This window comes from Mastomys coucha, unplaced genomic scaffold, assembly GCF_008632895.1.
Source record: "Mastomys coucha isolate ucsf_1 unplaced genomic scaffold, UCSF_Mcou_1 pScaffold3, whole genome shotgun sequence".
NCBI lineage: Eukaryota > Metazoa > Chordata > Mammalia > Rodentia > Muridae > Mastomys > Mastomys coucha.
The window spans coordinates 58,431,833-58,453,563 of NW_022196909.1; the positions used below are offsets into that span (position 1 = coordinate 58,431,833).

Sequence of the window (21,731 nt, forward strand, 5' to 3'; positions counted from 1 at the left end):
GGAGGTTAACATGTAGAAAAATGCAAATCGATCCATTCCTTTCTCCTTGTACAAAGCTCAAGTCCGAGAGGAACTTTCTGGAAGGTCTCATTAGGGTTACTGAGGGAGACATTTGCATTTTTAGATTGGTTCAGATCATACTGATTTTCAAAATCTGGGACTGATTTACAGTTCTTTACAGATGTAATCCTAAGGAGCAGAAGGAATGTAAGTGGCATGTGTATGTGTTTCTCTGTGTATGCTTACACATGTGTGCATGTTGCCATTGCGCATGTGTTGTTCTGTGTTGGAGTTAATGAAGTAAAGATTCAAGATAATGAGATCTTCCAGTTTTGATCTGCTTCGTCCTCCTAGCCTGGAATCGTGAATCCTGGTCTTATCCATTATCGTTTTCAATCTTAGCCTTCCAATTTGTCATTGGCCTTATAGAAGTTATGTAAGTGATGGAATGAGGATAATATTGATACTGATCTCGTGGACCATTGTGAGAAGTTTCAAAATGAGTTAATGTGTGGGTGAGAAAGGTGGCTCAATCGGTAAAAAGAGCTTGCTTTGCAAGCACAGTCACCTGAGTTTGGGGTCTCAGCATTCACAATAAAAGACAAGAGTGAAGGGGCATAGCTGTAGCCCCAACTTGGAGGCAAATGGGGTGGCAGGTAGAGCCCTAATGCTCATTGGCCAGCCAGCCTTCCTGAATCAATAGCCTTCAGGGTCAGTAAGAGAACCTATTTCAAAAAAAATGTTGAGAGCAACTAAAGGAGACATTCATCTGCCCTGTCAGGAACATGCATGAGCACGCTACATGCAGATCATTTAGAATAACACCTGGAGGGAGCTCAGGAGGTACGAGTGGTCTTAATGAGTGCTCCTTTTAATCAGTTTAATTTCAGGCCCCCAGAACTGGGGTCCACAAACAAGAGTTTTAAGAATCTTGTTTGACTCCAACACACATCTCTCTTTGCCTCTTCAGGGATGAGGGGAGACGCCTACTTCATTGGAATGAGGAGCTTGGGGCAGCAGGCATCCATGCCTGAAGATGGGGGACTTTTCTTCCTCTGCTGCATAGACAGAGACTGGGCTGTCACTCAGTGTTTTGCTGAAGAGGCCTTCCAAGCACTCACTGACTTCAATGATCTCCCCAACTCATTGTTTGCCTGCAATGTTCACCAGTCTGTGTTTGAAGAAGAAGAGAGCAAGGTAAGACACACATTCTGAAGCATGAGGAAATTTGACAAATGTCTCCTTTCTCATTTTATGTAGATCTTTTGGAAGTTTTTAGATATGTTTACTTGGCTCTGTTTTGGTTATCAGGATCAGGAAAAGCCTGGCTAGTATAAGGTAGCCACTGAAGTGGAGGCATGCCTGACTGTTTGTGGGTGAGGTTGTATGGAATGGGATGGAACCCAGTCATCACTGGCTTGTAGGTCCAGCTAACAGAAGTGGTATTCAGGACCTGGATTATAAGAGGTACTCCTTGAGTTAAGAAGCAGATGTTTAAAACCCCTAAAAGCTTTCTTTCCTCTCATTCTGTCAAAATGTTATCCTCCACCCCTTCTTCAATGTGCTGACTATTCTGGGATAGTCAGGGGATAGAGGAGAACTAGCTGACCATCTGAGGTTTTCTCTGCTTATGTGTACCTTGGTAGTAGTTGTTATACTGTGTTATACTGCTCACCAACAATGGTACTTGGATATGATTGTGAAACAAGGTTGAGTTTGAATAAGTGTTTTCTAGTTGCTCATTTTAAGAAGCCAAATTCTGATAGTGAAAGTGTTCCTGAAAATCAAGTAAATATTCCATTTGGGGATCCTTCTTGAGTTTATTTCAGATTGCAGATCTTTTAAATGGGATAGCTGGATGGGTACAACCTTCCTGTATAGATATGGATGCTGACTTATAAATATTTACCACTTTATCATGCTGTAAACTTGCTGTTTTCTAAGGGAAAATGTCATTTTTTTCTAAACTAAAGCATGTGGCTTTGTATGAGATGTGAACACTTTCTGATTTGCCATTTTGTAAATGTTGGTTGTTTCAATTTCTAAAGTTCAGACATTGTTGACTGAGCACAACTAATTGGAAATTTGGTTTCTGAGTTTTATTGATTTTTTTTTTGTGATTGTTCTTAATGAGCCATGGAAAAATGAGCATTGTGTGTATGGGGGGAGGTGTTGTTTCAACCCATTTAAAGATACCATATAGCAATATTGCTTTGGCCTTGAACAATTGAAACTGTGGGCTGAAAATAACTTGAAGTGCGATGAATTATCTGTGATTAGAAGCTTCAAACCCATGATTAACAGGCTATTTAAAGCAAGAAAGTAGTACATGCCATGAAGAAATAAGGATTTTGTTCTTGGATTAGAAAACAGATTATAAAACAGATTATGGTTTATTCAGGGGGCGTTATTTGCTCTGAAATTTACTTGCCATGAACTACAAATAAAGCTCTCCATTTTCTCCTTGTGCCTTTCATTTATCCAAGCGCCACAGTGAAGAGGGTTCTCCTTGGAGGCTTGGGGAAGGCTTCTATTCTTTCATGATTAAATACTAGCAGTCAGTTGAAACAATAGGTACCTAGGAAGGTACTGATATTTTTAGAAGTGCAATTGTGCACTGAAGAGATGTGAACAAATTCACCCTTGGGACAGGGAACTGATGACATATCAAAGTAACAATTCTGTCTTGGTGAATTAAATGGGTTTATGAGACCTACTTAAAGGAGTGTGGGTAAGGGGTAAATTACAGGAGCTGAAATGACCCAAAGGCAGCTGCACTGAAAGTTACTTCAGCATGGGTGTGACTCTGGAAAGCCAGAACCCTGGCGCACACTGCATGACTGTAGGAAACTTGATATGTAGGAGAGTGTCTCAGCTCCTCAGTAGTTCTCCATAATCACATACCCCTGGGAAGGGAGTGCCTTTCTCCAAACAGTGAGTTTTAGGGATTTCCTGGGAAGTCTGAGTTGTTTATTTCCTAAGTCTTGATTGCTTCCTCTTAGAATTCTCTGAGTCTTAATGAGCCTCTTTTTAGAACTTCCTGAGTCTTAACAGTCTTCCCTCCAGGAAGGGATGTGCTGGAGAAAATAGGTACACATGTGCAGTTCGAGACTGGCTGATCAGCTGAGCTTAAATTTTGAACCTTGAAGAATAAAGGCCTAGGGGTAGGCATTTATGGGAAGGCTGGCCCATGTCTGTGTGGATCTTCTGAGTTGTGATTGAAAAATGGGCTACAAAATATTTTCAATTAATTTATTTCAAAATTGTGTAACAGTATGAGATAGAATTAAGTCTTGAAATAATTTGATAATACAATTGATAAATATGGTACAGTAAGTTGAAACCAATATCACATGATTGAGATACTGATTTATAGCCAAGGAAGTGAGCCACAAAGTCTGATGCTGGGCATGTTTTCCAAAGGATGGAACATTTGGGTATTCTGGTAGAGTCGGGGACAATTTTAGACTAAGAGAAAAGAAACAGAAAGCATCATTGGTCCTCTGTGTTTCCCTGTGAGTAAGGCTGCTAGAGGTGATTGTTTTTGAATTGTGTTGGGGAAGACATGTTTTGTAGCCTGGGATTTTAGCAAAGAGATGGTGCTCATTTCTATGGTCCATGTGTGTAGGTAGTAATACACATGAATAATCATGACCTCATGGCTGGGTATTTTCCTTTGGTCATGCGTAGTCTAGTCTGCTTTTGAATCATGGTATTTGGATCTTGGTGTCTATGATTTTTAGCTTGTTGTTACAATTACTGTAAAATATTCATTTTAAATTTCTTGGCTGAATAAAAACATCAGGCTTCTGTTTCCTCTTATAAGTAGTCTTTCAACAGTCTCTTCACCATGTTCCCATGTGTCTGAGATGCCTTTCTTAGGGCTCTGTCTTTTTCAAGGTAAGCCAAGAAATACTGAATTGGCTTGCTCATATTGTAGACAACGGCATCAGGTATGATGCGGTCTTGTTTGTTTGTGGTCTGCTGAAGTATTCGTCTATGCACATTTCTGCCATCCTTTTAACATTCTCTGCTTTATCACCTGGTGCACATTTGTTGAACAGCATTGTGAGGGCTTTGGCTTTTGCTCTGATTTTCAGTCAGGCAGAATTCAGAAAGCTTGTGTTTTCATTTGATGCTTTGGCGATGAGTGAGCCCAGTCTTTAGCATGGCTTGTTGTGGGCCAGATGGTTGTGTGCTGTTTATATAACACAAAGGATAACCAGAGCTGGAGGAAACTGGCACCCCAAAACCAACAAACGCAGATTGCGGTTTGCATGATACAGCCTGAAGTATAAATATTTTTGTGTGAAACTCATTTAGAATTGAACTCTTCAAAACATCCAATATCCAAAAGTTACTGGGGTTCATCTCCCTCTAGTGTGGCTGGCCCTTGTTGGCCTTTCTAGATCCCACTGGGCTCTGGAGTCTTGAATGATAGGACCTTTAAAGAAAAGAACTACTATAAAATATTTATCTAAAGTCAATTAAGTAAGGAGAAGGCAGGAGGGTGACTTCATTATGGCCTTTAAAGCATATACATCTATTTAATTTAATAATGATAATGATAATAACAACAGTGTCTGAATCAGTCATAGTCTGAGATACCAGGTGATTTTACAAGTGTTTTATAAACATCCAACCTCCTAGGATAGACTCTTTCTGCCTGTCTACCTCCTAAGTAGGTGACAGGATTCCATAGCTTTGAACTTGCTGAGCTGTTTGGTTCTAGTGTGTAAGCAGAACTGACTTGTGTCATTTCTAGACCAATCATTTAACTCTTGATGTTGGACTTTGATAAACATACTCTATACTCAGCTGGGGAACCTAGCATTATGTTATCTAATGCCTTTTTAAGCCATTTGGGTGTCAGAGTATGGATAATAACAGAGAAAGAAGGATTCTTGCCAACCTATAATGAACAAAAAATATAGTAAGACCAAACAAATGCAATAAGGCTATTGACAAGCTACTGGGACTAGAGGGTTTGTTGTAGAATAAATGAGTCTACCTAGGTTGATAGTATCATTATCTTCATTATCAGACAAACCATTGAAATGCAGCTCACCATGACTTTACAGCTACCAGTGACTGAGTTGGGATGCAGTCTGCCACCTGCTAGAGTCCACACACTAATGTTTACTAAATAATACTGCTTCCTGGCATGGAATGGTAGTTAGCTCTGGGTACAATGATGAATAAGGTACACGTAACTGCTTGAATTCACAGTCTACCCAGACAGATCAATTCAAGATAAGCCAACAAGCAGTAAGTAGCAATGACTCTGATGGTGCCAGCTCCAAAGAATATCCTACAGACTTTCTACCACGTTGGTTGTCTCATGAAAATTTTTTTAAAAAATAAGAAGCATTTCTGTTTCTACCAATTATTATTTCAAGTGGATTCTAGCCCCATGGGCATGAGCTTGGAGGCATAGCTCTAGATCTTTTCATTTTAAAAACTTTTTTATTTTTAATTATGTATGCATGTGTGTGGATGAGGGTCAGAAGAGGGAGCCAAATCTCCTGGAACTGGAGTTACAGGTAGTTATGAGCCCCCTGTGCATATATGGGATGCTGGGACCTGAATTTGGGGTCATACATACAGAAACAGTATGGGTTCCTAACCACTGAACCATCTCTCCAGTCCCATGTCTCTTCATTTTTATGCTTCTTATGGATAGAGCATCTCAATGCACTCTGGGAAGCCAGAAGGATACTAATATTGAAAGTGTTCCTTCAGTTTGACTTCTATGATTCAGTTCCTTCTTTTTGAGCAAATGGTGGTCCTGACTGATACTGCAGACATGATGAAGATATACTAACGAACCTTCCAAGATTCGATCTGATTTGTTGCTATCTTCACTTCTACAGGTTAGATTGGCTTCTACTTTGGTTAGGAGGGCAGCATGGGAACTCAATTCCTTGTATAGTAGTGCATTCTATCGCCCCATGTCTACAGTTCTAGGCTATGGAAAAATCTCTAAAACCCAAGGGTTTTTGCAACTCATTTTGAAACCCAGCTTCATTTGACCCAATTCCATTTAAATCTGAGCAGAGCAGAGGTGATTCTCTTTCCGTGTGAATATTCATGCTTTTCTCTGCAGCAGCCTTCTTGTTTATAATTACAAGGAGGTCACCATTACATAACAGGTAGCACTGTATTAAATATCTATGTCCCAAAATTTGAATCCCAAACACGTCAAGGCCCAAGAACTTCAAACAGTAGACTGTAGAGCTGTAAGATATAAAAACCAACCTCTCAGGCTGGAGAGGTGGCTCAGTGGCTAAGAGCTCTTGATGCTCTTGCAGAAGACAGTGGTTCATTTCCCAGCACCTACATGGATACCCCCTAGTGTGCAAAGAGAACAAAGGTCCCTATACTCACGAACAACACTAAGGAAATCCAGAATGTAAACATGCAGGGTTGTCTTTTCAAGGAAAAAGATGTATAACTTGTTTTCTGCCTGGAAGATAGGGACTGGAGGTTGTGTAAGCAGTTAGAGTCTGGAGAGGCGAACCCAACAATGGAGTCTGCTATACAGCAGGTCCAGGCCCCAAATCTGTAGGTTTAGGCTGGGGCTTTGGGTCTTATGGAGCTTGGAGCCACAGGAGCAAACCTAGAACCTGGGGCTATAGGGACTGATAGATGTTTGGTTAGAGGGTACTGGCCTGAAGATAGGACCATGGGGGTTATGTTTGTTAGAAACGAAGGGTATGTTGAAGGACATAGATACTACCTATGTGGGTTACCTATGTGGGTGACCTCAAGCCAGACTCTAACCTGTAGTGAGTCTCCTCCTTAGAGTAAGTATTTTTTGTTTTTGTTTTTGTTTTTTTAACTCTGGCTTTGACTTAATCTTCCTCATGCTGTTGCCAGCCTTTCTTTGTAAAAAGCTCTTGAGTGATGGTCTAGTATGGATCCATAGGCAGGCCATTTGGTACAAAAGTAGGTAGATAGCTCCATGCTATTTATATTATAGTACAAGTTATTAATATAATATTATAAATTATGTTATATCATAAAACACTTGGATAAGTTATCAACATATCATTCTCATTTTCATCTTCATACAGAAGTCTTCAGAAGCAGATGAAATTTGAATTATTGACTTTTTGTATTTTCAGCCACTCCCCTTTTGCTGATACACTTGGGTGTTTATCTAGTGTTGAACTGAACCTGCAGTTAAAATGATGACCAAAGACACAGCTACATTCTGCAGCATTCACTGACCACTTAGAGATGTAGGAGAGACTGACAAAGGTCTCTTAGCCTTGAAGTCCTGTTTAGGGTTTCCCAATGCTTTCCTGTCTCTAAACTCAACTCTTAAAAGCAGGTTCTAGAAACAAGCTTAGCTACACCAGCACAGGATCTTCAAATGAATGGTGTAGGACAGAACTCAGGCCACCCAACAGCAAAACTCAGGCCAAATGCAAGTGTGAAAACATATTTAAGAAGTGTTTGAAAATTCTCCATAAGACTGACTCATTAAGGCCATCTGAGTAAAATCTTGGAGGATCTTGAACATGTGAGCTTGCAAAAATCTCTCCAGGAGAGGACCAGTGTATGCACAGGCATCAATAGAAGCCAAAGTCTGTAGTCTAGAAAACATGTAATGGAGAGGACTTAAGACTGGTAGAAAAACTCACACTAAGCACCCCTGGCAAATAGGAATAATGTGAACTATAGGGGCTGGAATTGAAGTTAACAGCCAAGTGTTATCTACAAATAGGAAAGCAAATGAGGGACAAACTCCTCAGAGTAGATTCAAGGGACACTTAAGGACTTTCACTCTTTTGCCTTGCATTTATTTTCTTAGTGGGTAAGAGTGACATTTATTTACAGTGGTTTGTTATTTTTTTGAGGCCATTTAAACTATGCCAGGACAGTGGGTGTCATTGTCCTCAGCATGGAGTCCTGTTTTCTTTCACCTCTGGAAGGTGCTTGGGAATCTAATGAGTCGCTGCTAATCACTCAGGGGACACCTGCCAGATGAGAGGCCCAGTGTGGGGCAAATTTGAAAGCTACTGCAAAACCTTCCCTGCAAACCTTAACCTTTATTGAAGAGACTAGAATATTCCTGAGTCATATTTAGTATCTTGCTTCTCTGTGGTACTGAGAGCCCAAGAGACTGGCAATCTACTTAAAATGTCCAAAGTATAATGGTGGTAGTGGAAAGAACTAAATCTTATGGCAACAGAGTTGAGGTCACTTTGGTTTTGTGCCAAAGAATAGGTAAGCATGTATCCATGCCGACACTTGGGGAAATGGCCATTGTGTTCCATTTAGCTTGTGATGACATTAAAGGACATGGAGCCCTTACCTCCAGACTACTGCAATGATTTGTTTGTGTGTGTTTGTTCAAATGACAGTACTTGGCATCTTCATGGTTTTTATATGAGATCTACCTCAAGGCTCTGTCATTCATTAAAAGGTGCCTGTATGAGTTTCTGTAATTGAGAGTGAGAGTACACGTCCTAGGGTGAGGAAGGGGACTTGGGAAAGATGGAGCCTGTCCTCTAGGCTATGAGCCTGCTACCCAGTGCCAAGGAAAAGTTAGGCTAGTGGGTGGACAGCATACTTTATTTCATTTTCTACTTTTTCTGAGATCAAGATATTCTGAGAAGTCCACAAGAGACACAGAAGGATGAATTATTCATCGGTCAATTGTTGAGAGACCCACCAATTTCAAGATGAATTCTTGAGTTACATCCTCAAAGAGAACTGGTTTTGTAAGAGGTAGTGTTGGTGATGAAGCCCAGGGGGAAGCTTCTTCACTGTTCTTTTCCTTGCTCTTAGGAGCTGAAGATAAGTTGGGCTTCCTCCCACTGTTCTTGGGTTCCTTCTCTCTGGTCTCCATTTTATTGCTCCAGAGCCCACCTGGATTATCAAAGAAATTTGGGAGCTTTAACTAAGACATATAATACTCTGCTAAGGAGGCTACCATGAGTTCCAGACTAGCCTAGGGAATATAGTAAAATCATGTCTCAATATTCCTCCCCCCCCAACAAATAAATAGAAAAAAATCAAACCTCCACCAGGATAGCCCTCATGCAGGCCTGCTGTTCAGTTCAATGGATAGAATGGTTATGCTACAAATGGGCTGAGTGCCAAGCCTATTGCTATTATGTGATCTGTGAGCATGTGCATTCCTGGTACATGTGGAAGTCAGAAGACAACTTGTGGGGGTTGATTCTCTCCTTTCCCCGTGTAGATTCCTAGATATCAAACTCAGGTTTGGCATCACCAGATTTGGCAGTAGGTACTGTAGAGAGAATCTTTTTATAAACATCGCTTGTCATATAGCCAATAACTAATGAGCTGAGGCAGGAAATAGAAGGTGGGACACTGGCAGGAAGAGAGGGGATTCTGGGAAGTAGTAAGAGATAAAAGATAGATGTGGGGAGAGATGAGATGGGAAAACGGAATGAGGAAATGAACTAAGAGAGACACTGAGGGAGATGCTGCGAAGATGAGAAGGAAGAAACTGGCTGGGACTGAAGGAGAGGTAACTAACCAAACGGTGGACATAGAATAGTTTAAATAGGTTAAATAAGTTACAAGCTAGTCAAGGATGAGCCAAAGTTTATGGCCTAGGCTTTTATTAATAAATATTTAATCTGAGTTGTCATTCTGGGAGCAGGACTGGGAAAAGAAAAATGGTTTATTATATTATTTTAACAAAGTACCATTATCTGCTGAGCCATCTTTCAGGCCCCTGAGAGATGATTTATGTATAGAGTACCCTGCTTTATAAGATACCCTTAGTTTTGTGGTCCAATGGGGAAGTCTGGTATCAGAGAACTGTAGGAAAATCAATCATGCTCTGTGTCATGGTTTTCTGGACAGGGTGTAGACCTCATGAGAAACAGAGGAGCCAAGAAGGAGGCTTTTAATCCAGAAGCATGTGGTGCATGTCTTCTCTGCACACCAACCAGCTTTGTCACCATGGTCAACTTATTGATTATGAATCCTTAGTTCCCTTTTTCAAAAAAAAAAAAAAAATGGAGTTAGAACAGTTCTCTGTGGGGGGGGGGGCAGATGGCTCAGTTGGAAAAGTGCTTTCTGTGCTGTCTTAGTTAGGATTTTACTGCTGTGGACAGACACCATGACCAAGGCAAGCCTTATAAAAGACAACATTAATTGGGGCTGGCTTACAGGTTCAGTCCATTATCATCAAGATGAGAACAGGGCAGCATTCAGGTAGGCATGGTGCAGGCAGAGCTGAGAGTTCTATGTCTTCATCTGAAATTTACTAGTGGAAGACTGACTTCCAGGCAGCTAGGAAGAGGGTCTTAAGCCCAAGCTCACAGTGACACACCTACTCCAACAGGGCCACACCTCCTAATAGTGCTACTCCCTGGGCCAAGCTTATACAAACCATCACATGTGCAAATAGGAGAACCTGAGAGCCTCAGTATCCACATAAAGCTGGCTGGGGCAGCTCATGCCTGTAACCCCAGGTGTATGAGACACAGGGTGACAGGGATGAGATTGGGGGCTAAGGGATGGGGAAGCAAGAGGAAAGCAATCCAAGCCTCACTGGATCTGAGCTCCAAGTATAGTGAGTGATCCTGCCAGAGGAAGAAAGGTGAACGTAGTTGAGGAAGACTCCTGTTGTTGACCTTTGTCCTCTAGTGCAACCTTGACCATGCGTTTATGGGCTTGCAGTGTGACTGGGGTGAGATGGAAGGAGCAGAGAGTATAGCAATAGATTTCTTGATCAAGGTTAATATCCTTACCCATTCTTCGTTCCTCCAACTATGCAAGTCTGTGGCCCTCTGTTTCTGGTTTAAACAAGCACAGAATTTTCTAGGAACTTAGCAGACAGTTCATAGCTGTGGAAGCTGGAGGAAGACCAACAGGCTCTTTGCAGCATCACTGTAAAGGATTTATAGGAGAGCCATGGGCTTAAGGACATTTACTCTCAGTCGTTGCATGTGGAAACTGTTTCCACATCTATGGCAGAGCCCACATGTCCATGGTTCCCCATATAAGGGTCATGTCATGCTTTCTAGAGATCATTTATTTTACTTTATATGTGTGAATGTTTTGCCTGCATGCATGTAAGTACACCATGTGCATGTCTGTTGAATCTGCTAGATTTGGGCTCACAGCTGGTTGAGAGCCACCCTGCTCTTAGCTATGAGGTATCTCTCCAGCCAAACTATAATGTTTTCTTACAGGAACTACTGCCAAGAAATCGCTGTTCACTTCAAAGAACTGGTATTTTTCTCACTGGAAGGATTATGTAACTCACAATGTTTTTTCTTTTTTTTCTCCCTGCACCAGCTTCCAGGAAGTTCAAATTAGAAATTAATAGTCACAGCAATGCTATTTATTATGACTGGTTCTAGTATTTTACTTCCCTTGGTTTCTCTTGTTTGGCCTAATTAAATGTACCTCTAATGTAAAATGTTTAAAAAGTAGATTCATCATACACTTCCGTCATATTTGTTCCTATGAATATTTCCAAATTCATCTTGCAATGTGCAGAATGGCTGACTAAAGCCATTAGGAATAGATTTTTTTTTTTTCGGAGACAGAGCTTCTCTGTGTAGCCATGGCTGTCCTAGAACTCACTCTGTAGACCAGGCTGGCCTCGAACTCAGGTATCTGCCTGTCTCTGTCTCCCAAGTGCTGGGATTAAAGGCATGCACCACCACTGCCCGGCTTAGGAATAGATTTTTAAGGTGGTTTAAGTGCCACTGTAAACAGAGAGAAAAATGACCTGAGTTATTAGGTGACTTTTTTTTTAAGAATAAAAGGCAAATACACTTTCTTTTGCTGTAACTCCTTTAGAGGAACAATTTACTGCATCTTTGTAGAAAAAAAATGTAACTTCATACCAGAATCAGCAGTGGCATCTTCTACACATGCATGCTTGCTAGGGTCACGATTTTAGCACAGTACCTTTCAAATCATGTGACTTACACCTTAAATGTAGCTCAAATCGAATGAGTATTGTATTAGTGGTTTGTGAGAAACTTAACCTGGGTAAGGCACTGGAGGATATGCAGTATTCAAGTTTGCAGCTCTCAACAGCTCTATTCACACAGAACCCTAAAAGTCTAAAGTCAAATGTTCCCATGGTCCCATTTGTCAATTCTTGATCTTAGAGTGTGAGCTATTGGTGTTATGGTCAGGAAAATTTCCCCTGTGCCTATGTGCTCCAGGCTCTTCCCCAATTCCTCTTCTATTAGTTTCAGTGTATCTGGTTTTATGTGGAGGTCCTTGATCCACTTGGACTTGAGCTTTGTACAAGGAGATAGGAATGGATCCATTTGTATTCTTGTACATGCTAACCGCTAGTTGAGCCAGCACCATTTGTTGAAAATGCTGTCTTTTGCCCACTGGATGGTGTTAGCTCCTTTGTCAAAGATCAAGTGACCATAGGTGTGTGGGTTCATATGGGTTATATGATGGAAAGGAAGTTTGGCTTCTCAACTAGCCATTTTAGATATTTAAGGACATGCATTTAAGATATCCATGTCAGATAGTCAATAGCTAACTGGAGGCATTAAACCCATTACTTCCAAAATCTGGCATGCGATTCTAAGGTTATTAACACTATTCTGCCCAACCTCTTCTTGACAACTGGATTCTCAGTGTGGTAAAGGTTGGCTTTCACTGCCATCATCTGGGTTGGTTTTAAGCAAATACTCACTGTCCTAGCCTGCCTCTCTGTAGCTGTGATTAAACTGTGGGGTTTGGATGACAATGGCCCCCATAGGTCCATAGGGAGTAGTACTATTAGGAGCTGTGGCCTTGTTGGAGTAGGCATGGTTTTGTTGGAGGAAGTGTGTCACTAGGGAGTGGTCTGTGATGTCTCAGAAGCTTAAACCAGGACTAGTGGTTCACAGTCTCTTTCTGCTGCCTGCCAATCCAGCTCCCTCTCCAAAACCATGTCTACCTGCATGCTCTCATGCTTTTCCCCCATGACCATAAAGGACTAAATCTCTGAACTGTAAGCCAGCCCCAATTAAATGCTTTCCATATAAGAGGTGTCATGGTCATGGTGTCTCTTCACAGCAATATAACTCTAAGACACTTATCAAACCAACATGGGGAGGAAAGGGTTTATCACATGTTATAGCTTACTTTGGATTATTGAAGGGAGCTAGGACAGATCAAGGTAGGGACCTGGAGGCAAGAGCTGATGGAGAGGCTATAGAGAAACTACATACTATTTCCCCTAGTGGCTTACTTGGTTTGCTTTCTTATAACACCCAAGACCACCCAGGGGTGCCACCATCCATAGTGGGCTGAGCACTCCCCTATCAATCATTAATCAAGAAAATGTCCCACAGACTTGCCCACAAACCAGTCTGATGGGAGCATTTTATCAATGGAGGTCCCCTCATTTCAGATGACCCTAGTTGTGTCCAGTTGTCAAACTAACCACCATGCTCACCCTGCTCTCCCATGCTCCTTTGCAAAGGGTGTTATTTCCCTTGGCATCTCTAGGAACAAGAGCCCCATTGTTTGTAGTATTTTGAGTGATGTTAAGCTTTTGTGAATAGGGTAGAGATTTGAATGTGCAGAAATAAGCAAATTATTTAGAGTTAAACCTGATGACTTGAGCAGGTGGCCAACCTAAGCTCAAGGTTTTTTTTAAAAAAAAAAAAAAAACAAAACAAAACACAAAATTTGTGCAAATATTATAATGAGGATCAGCTATGGGATACCAGAAATTGTTTTCCTTTGAAGTCTGGGCACAGACTTTTGGGAATTCCAGAAATGCACAAGTAAAGCTCTGCAGAGACAAGGTCACCTTCCTGAAGAAGAAACAGCTGTGCATGAAAAGCCTAGTGTGTTAAGTCAGATGTGGAGGGCTTGCCTAAATAATTGTCATTCTACCTTGCTGATAAGCCACACATCCTGCCTGGACTTTCCAGACCAATTGCTTGCTGGACAGAACAAGCCCAGAGAACAAATATGTGGCCTCTGTAGCCTCAGGGTGTTCCCGAGACTGAGCACCTTCTACAGTAGTCTAGAATCTTTGAATGATTCAAGGGTCTTTGCTGATTGAGACTTTGCTTTTAACCAACTGACACTTCTTGGAGAGGTGAGAGCAAATATCTATTCATACCAGATAGGATACTGGGTAACAGGATCAAAGAGATGATCCCAGCCAAACCTGCCATAATAAAATAATGAGTTTATCAAAGTTACGTATAGGAACCTGGCTGACTCAAAGGCAGCTGATTCACCAGAAGGCCCACCCCAGCATGAGTGACAATTTGTAAAACGCTTCACCCCTGCAGCTCCTGCCTGACTTGCAAGCACATCTCACACACTCAGCTCTGCCAGAGTCTTCTCTTTCCTGGCATTATTGCTTGTATAACCTTGAGAGGGGCCTGGTGAACTTTGTAGTTTACTGAGTTTCCTGTGCCTGCTAGGTTTCTGTGATGGCTATTCATGGTTGTTAACTTGACTACGCCTGGCATGAACTACAGTCCAGAAATGGAAGGCACACTTGTGATTCAGATCTTGCAGCTGGAAGACACAGGCTTTTGACCGGGATCTTGACATGGAGATCTTGAGGCACAGTGGCCATGAAAAGCTTAGGCCCAGGAAAGGAAGTACATACTTTTTGTCCTGGAGACAACTAAAGCAAGCAGACCTCTGTGTTCAAGGTCAACCTGAGACAAAGCAAGTTTCAGATCCAGGTGTGGTTGTATGCATCTCTAATCTGGGCCACACCTTCTGCTGGAGACCTGCTTAAGAACATTAGAAGAAGGAAGACAAACTCTCCTTCACCTGTTTGCACATCAGTTGGAACCTACTTCTTCAAAATTCCAGCTTATAACAGGGTCCCTAATGAAGGAGCTAGAGAAAGGACCCAAGGAGCTGAAGAGTTTGCAGCCCCTTCAACAACAATATAAACAACAATATGAACTAACTAGTACCCTCAGAGCTCCCAGGGACTAAACCACCAACCAAAGAGTACACATGGTGGGACTCATGGCTCCAGCTGCATATGTAGCAGAGGATGGCCTAGTCAGTCATCAATGGGAGGAGAGGCTCTTGGTCCTGTGAAGGCTCTATGCCCCAGCGTAGGTGAATGCCAGGGCCAGGAAGTGGGAGAAGGTGGGTTGGTAAGCAGGGGGAGTGAGGAGGGAACAGGGTTTTGTTTGGTTGGTTTTTTGTTTTGTTTTGTTTTTTTCCCCTGGAGGGGAAACCAGGAGAGGAGATATCATTTGAAATGCAAATAAAGAAAATATCTAATAAAAAAAGTTGAAAATGAAAAAAAAAAAGATTTCATTTATGATAGAAAAAAAATTCCAGCTTATATAGAAGACCAGGTAAAACAACTTGCCTCTTGGAACTGAGCAACCATTAGATTCTTAACTTCTCATTCACAGCAGAGCATTGTTGTATTAGTTGGACTATAGACTGTAAGTCATCACAATAAGTTCCCTTAATATATAAAGACACTGCATAACTCTGTGACTCTATAGAGAACCCAGATGAATATAGTTTCCTGGGGGAATCTAATGATTCTCCTTCCTTTTTGCAGGAGGAAATATTTTAACTCAGAGAAAATGAGAACCAACTTCTATCCTTACACTATAGTATTTCCTAAGTTCTGCCTAAAACGTATCTCAAGGCATTTGAAAGTATGTAGGCTAAGTATTCACGGAAGGACCGAATATATAAGTAGTCACGGAAGTGACTGAAATATACTGCTGTGCTGGTTAGCTTGCTTGGTTGCTTGAAAAGGCATATTAATAAAAGGAATTACCTAGATCAGGTTGACCTGGTCTGTCTGTGGGGGATTATTTTCATTATTAGTTAATGTAGAAGGACCCAGTCTACTGCGGGTGGCACCATTCCCTGGTTTGAGGCCCTCTGCTGTGTCAGTAGAGAGAGCTAGCTGAGCATACCCTGTAGAGCAAGCAAAGATGCTTAATTATGCTCTGTCCTTGTTCTTGACCGTGGATGTGATGTATGCAGATGCTTGAGTTCCTGCCTTGGTTTCCCCTGAACCATGGCTGCTGCCCTTGCCACTGTGATAGAAACATTGCAGATGTGGTTTGGTCCACCCCCTCCCACCCCCTGCCTCGTTGTTTAGTGCTGTCCTCAGAGCAGAGCAACCATTACCTTCCTCAGCCCAACTATCCGCTTACAAAAACATCATCACAGGTCATGGCTGGCTTGCTGATTGCTAACATTCCCTCTTAGAGGGACCAGGTCCTTGGACCTTCACCGTGTATTCTGGCCACTTCCCTCAGGCACTTGTATGCAATTTTTCCCTAGTTGCAAGTGGCCTTGAGGGCTAAGGGGAGTTTTAGTATATAGGTCAGGAAGATTAGGGAAGAGGAATCTGTCTATGTGCCTCTGGGGATACCATAGTCCATGCCTACTGAAGTCTTCCTAGTATGGCTGCATTGGCATCATCTATGTGGTTATCAGGAATCTCTCATGCTCCATAGGAAGCCCAGTAAACTCATTGATCCTCATGGTAAACCTTGATGGAGACATACTTTGGTTTATCACTGGGACACTAGGAAGTGGAGGGTAGGCACTGCATAGTCTTCTCCTGAGAGGAAATTTGGGCAACACTGTCTTAAGCAGGACCATGCCTGTAGATAACAGTCTCCAAATGGGCCCATCTCATGTGAGATGTGGCAGCTGTGGTGGAGGGCTCTCAGATGAGCCCTCCAAGGCCCTCCTCTGTAATCCTTCCTCCCAGACCCTGCTCTAAGGAGGATGACTGTAAGTGAGGGTGTCAGAGGGATTTTACAGCCTTTAACTTTAGTTGTCTCTAAGTCCCCAACAACTGAACCAAAGGCACAGTGACAGGCACTGTATGGGTGGCAGGCTGTCTAAGTGACCCACACTCCCATTTGCTTCTTTAGCTGTGATGTTTTGCTCTCCTCAGAAGGTGAGCTGTGAGCTTGCTAATTTTAAACCTGCAACCTGTGAGGAGAAAAGGGTGTTCTTTGACAACATGACGTCACTAGAGCCTCTAGGTGTTGACTCATCAGTATTTTTAGGCGGTACCATGCTTTTTTTTTTTTTTTTTGGTTGTTCTAAGAATAGCCTCTGTGTCTGGACTCTACCAAAAGTCACCTTAGCAAGGATCCTGTCCCTATACTGCAGTCAGAACAGAATGAATTGTGCACTCTCAGAGCCAGTTCTCTGTGGTCAAGAGAATGCCTGTACCGGGGCTGCCTTTACTGTTGATAGTCCTTTCCCATAGGTCCTAACTGCTGTAAGCAGCTTGAATAATGACTATTCCACAAGGACAGAGGGCCTGAGTTTGGTTCTCAGCACTCACATCAGATAGCCCACAACTGCCTGTGACTCACACACCAGAGGGATCCAATGCCTTTGACTTCCACAGGCACCTACACACATGTGCACAAACGCACACATGTGCACATAATTGAAAGTAAAATAAATCTTAAACAAACAAAAAAGGACAAAGTAGAGACCCCTCAGTCCCAAGGGCTCCTTATCGTCTGCAGTCAAAGACCACTTGGTTGTAGAAACTTTAATTAGTGACTTTACTCAGTTTGCAACCTCATCAAGGCATGGCTCCATGCTGTGTGTCTTACAGTTTAAATGACTCTACATCCCTCAGGTCAGGACCATGAGGTAGAGGAAGATGCTGTTGGATTTTATGACAGCTAACTAATAAACAGCCTAAATAACTGGCATTATAGGCTGTCCAACTAAATAAGCATATAAATTGCACATTAAGCCATGCTGGAACTTGGAGACAGGGCAATAAAACTAGAAGACCCAGCCAGCCTAGAAATGGAACTCTACGGCTCAGGGTGAGACTGGTTTTCCTGTTGCCTATTCAGCGCACACCCTGAATGTGATTGATATATTTTATGTGACACTCGAGAGCTCTGAGGAGTCCTAATGATTTGTGAGGACAGCCAAGTGTTTTTTCCAGCCATGGCAGCTGCTTGGAACAAAATGAGGCAGTTGTTTGATATTACATTAGAGTGCCCTTTTATGTCTCTTGAGCTGACAGAAGAGCCATAATATGACCTGCTTAGAGTGGCTGGAAGGGTGGGTACATTCTGGCATTCTGAGCCACCTATGTTATGGATTAGTTGATTCTATTTTATCTCTTCTTTCTCTAATTGAATGTATATGTGTGTCTGTGGGTGCATATGTGCATATAAATTCAGGAGCCTGCAGAGGCAATAGAAGAGTATCTGGTCCCCTGGAGCCAGAGGTACAGGTGGCTATAAACTGCCACTCTGGGTTGCTGGAAGCTAAAGAGCAGTACTTGGTCTTAAACACTGAAACACCTTTCTAGTCTCTGCATCAACTTTTGATGAAAGCTCAAACTTCCTTACTGCAGGGGCCATTCTGTCTCTAGGAAAATGATGTTGCATGGTCGTTATGGGATGGGGCTTCTAACTTATGAGTTCCAGTTTAGAAACAAATTCTACTTCTCATTCACTGTGTGACCATAGGTAGTTTATGTCTTCAAATCTTAGTTGTTGCTTATGTAAAATAACATCAAACAGTATTGACCTCTGTGAACTAAAAAAAAGTGGCTCACATGTTTAGAGATTCTATAAATTTAATTTAATGGTGAGAGAGAGAGAGAGGGAGAGGGAGAGAGAGAGAGGGAGAGGGAGAGAGAGAGAGGGAGAGGGAGAGGGAGAGAAAGGAAGCAAGCAAGCATATACACAACTAAACTAAACAACTCAACTAAAACAAACAAGTACCCCAGCCCAAACAAATGGCATTACGGGCTGCTAAAATAAATAAATATAAAAATAAAATAAATGAAACCATGGACCTTGAAGACAGAGCAGTAAAACTGAAGACCCAGCCAGCCCAGAAGTGGAAGTCTACGACTCAGGGTGAGGCTGCTTTTCCCATTGCCTATTTAATGCACACCCCAAATGTGATTGATGTATTTTACATGACACTTGAGAGTTTGAAGGAGGGTTAATGATTTGTGAGGAACCCAGAGCTCATTGATTAGACCTATAGCTCACTGAGCACTGATTCAACTAGTCTCAAAATTCAGCTTGCTCCAAGGATTCTCTGTCTCTACCTTCTGGATCCTGGAATTGCAAGTAGGCTGCCATACTCCCTCGGCGTTTACCTGGGGCTGGCTCTGTACTCCAGCCCTCATGCTTTCCCTGAATGCAAGTGCTTCCCGCTGGTTCAACTCCAAAGCTCCATCATGATCACCCAGATTTAGCTCCAGAATCTATCTTATGCCCTTTGAGGTGAGAGGTTAGGTCTTTTTGCACCAACACTTCATAAGATTGTTATCATATATCCTTATATAACCCAGGTATCTTGATCATTGTGATTGTGTATTGGCTAACAGTAGTAATGGTGACTACTCCCAGTCTGAGGTTTGCACCTTGCAAGGATGGCATATCCCTTGGATTCTTTCTTTTCCTCTTCTATGCCTTGGCTACTGCATTATCTTTCTGGAATGTGCTGTTCTGGTGGGTTCCCATTCTGTGTCCTCACCTTACCTTCAGAAGAGAGCTACCTAAATCTAGATGAAGGAGGTAGTAAACCAGATGTCCATCTTTGAGATCTGAGTGTTCTATAAGGACCAACCCAGAGGAAGGCTATTCGCTATGTCTCCCTATCAGTAATTTTCGGGGGCTGCAGATAAAGGAGGCACATTTGCCCCTGCCAATCCCAACAGCTAGAGCTTTAAGGACTTTACATCAAGCCAAACCAGGATTCCTGGCTTCCTTGTTGAAACTTGCAGGTCTACCTGGAACAGCGAAACAGAGATGGAAGTTTTATTGGAGAAGCTTTAATCTGAGCATATGTGTGAGGATTAGGGGACAAAGAGGTGCTCTGAAGAAAATAAGAGACACCCGAGGGTGGGCCTGGGCTCCTCTAGAAGGAGCAGCTCCTTGGTTTGAAATAGTCATATAGGTGAGTAGAGCTTCAGTTACCTTCCTCTTGCTGGTTCCGAGGGCATCTGGTAGGATCACCACGGATGAGGTTAAAGTCTTGGCCACAGGATACAGACAGGTAAGTTATTGTTTCTGTAAACAGGCTTAGTTTGAGATTCTCAGGTAATGTCAGGGGAAAGGAACAAGGGCCTGCCCAAGGTCATAGACATTGAGGCTTTTAGCGGGGTTTATGTTTAGATTTTACCATATAGTATCTATGCTGGCAGCCTTGAAGCAAATGTTGTTACTGGTGCTGGAATTCCTGCTTCTCAGATGGTGAGAGGCTTCAGTCCCAGTCAGGATGATTGGCTCTTTCCTCTAATATTGCTATGATTTTCTGCCTTTCTATCCTGTCTCGTACTCAAAGAATGTCTCCAATAGCTAGAGATTTCCTCACCACATCAAAATATTGACAAATTCTTATCCTCACTCTCCAGTGCTTGTTAGCAGTCATTTTCCTTTATGTCAAATGTACAGTTTAAGCTCCAGAGGCCAAAGAGATGCTCAGTGCTTAAGAGTGTGTGAGACAAACAGAATAATTTTGGTTTCATGGAAAGAAATATACTAACAATGCAAATGTAGGTTGAAAGGCAATTTCTTTAAAAACAAAAATAAAAACAAACAAAAAAACAAAACCAGTGTGCCAGAAACCAAACTGGGCTAGCAAGCACACCGGGGCAGGAGGTTCATTTGATTTTAATTCTGACCCAGGTGGTATCTGTGTCTTTCTCCCACTAGATGGGGTCTGACCTCATTGTCTCTTACAGTTGACTGGTATTAAAAGAATACGCACAAAGCAGCAAAGGAAAGTGTGGAGGGAACTGGCCTTCCCCAGCCATCAAGCTCTGGGGCTGCATAGACAAAAGTCACACCAGCAGGGAGAGATTTTAAAAATTAACATAATAGTTTTAGAACCTAGGTAGATGTATGGAATATTGGCTCTTAAAAGTTTATCTATCTTTAATGAAAAACAGAACAAACAAAAATGTATTTCTCACACTTCCTGTTCTTACAGAGGACCTGGATAAAACAGAACAAACAAAAATGTATTTCTCACACTTGCTGTTCTTACAGAGGACCTGGATTTAGTTCCCAGCCTCCACATCTTGTCAGGTTACAACTGCCAGTAACTCTAGCTTCAGGTGATCTAGTGCCCTCTTCTGGTTGCTTTGGGTACTGCATACATGTGGCACACATACAAAGAAGCACACACACTCACACATTTACTTTTTTTTTCTTAAAAAGGGAGCTTCAGTTGTTTAACAGTTTATACATCTTCTTCATGCAGTATTTCTTTTTCCTATGAGCTGTCACAGTTGTAACAAGTTCCTTTGAAGTTTTCTGAACAAGCATGTGAGTCTTGTTTTCCTGTTCAGTTCTAGTCACCTTTGTATCAGTTTCTGGCAGAAACCTGGATTGGTTGACCAACCCTGCACTATGGGCAATTCAAGACATTTTAGATTTTAATTTCATGGGTCAAAAACCTAAATGCAAGAGGCTTTTGTTTGTTTGTTTGTTTGCTGGTGTCCCATCCTTGCCAATAGCAAAGTAAGTATGTGCTCCTTGTGATTGGAAGGATAGAGGAAGGGTGGAAAATGAGAGAGAGTGGGGAAATGGAGAGAGAGGGAGAGAGAGTGGGGAAATGGAGAGAGAGGGAGAGAGAGGGAGAAGGAGAAAGAGGGAGAGAGAGAGGGAGAGAGAGAGGGAGAGAGAGAGTGGGGAAATGGAGACAGAGGGAGAGAGAGGGAGAAGGAGAAAGAGGGAGAGAGAGGGAGAAGAAGAAAGGGAGAGAGGGAGAGAGAGGGAAAAGGAGAAAGA

General features: G+C 42.2%; 1 protein-coding gene across 4 annotated transcripts in view; it reads left to right on the plus strand.

Moving 5' to 3' along the window:
• Rcan2 (regulator of calcineurin 2) overlaps nucleotides 1-21,731 on the plus strand; it is a 233,396-nt gene that overhangs the window by 40,723 nt on the left and 170,942 nt on the right. For all 4 annotated transcript variants that reach the window (XM_031346706.1, XM_031346705.1, XM_031346708.1 and 1 more), the window contains exon 2: nucleotides 971-1,197. In XM_031346706.1, coding sequence (XP_031202566.1) covers nucleotides 973-1,197 — 225 coding nt within the window. In that variant the 5' untranslated portion in view covers nucleotides 971-972. The remainder of the gene's footprint in view (nucleotides 1-970; nucleotides 1,198-21,731) is intronic.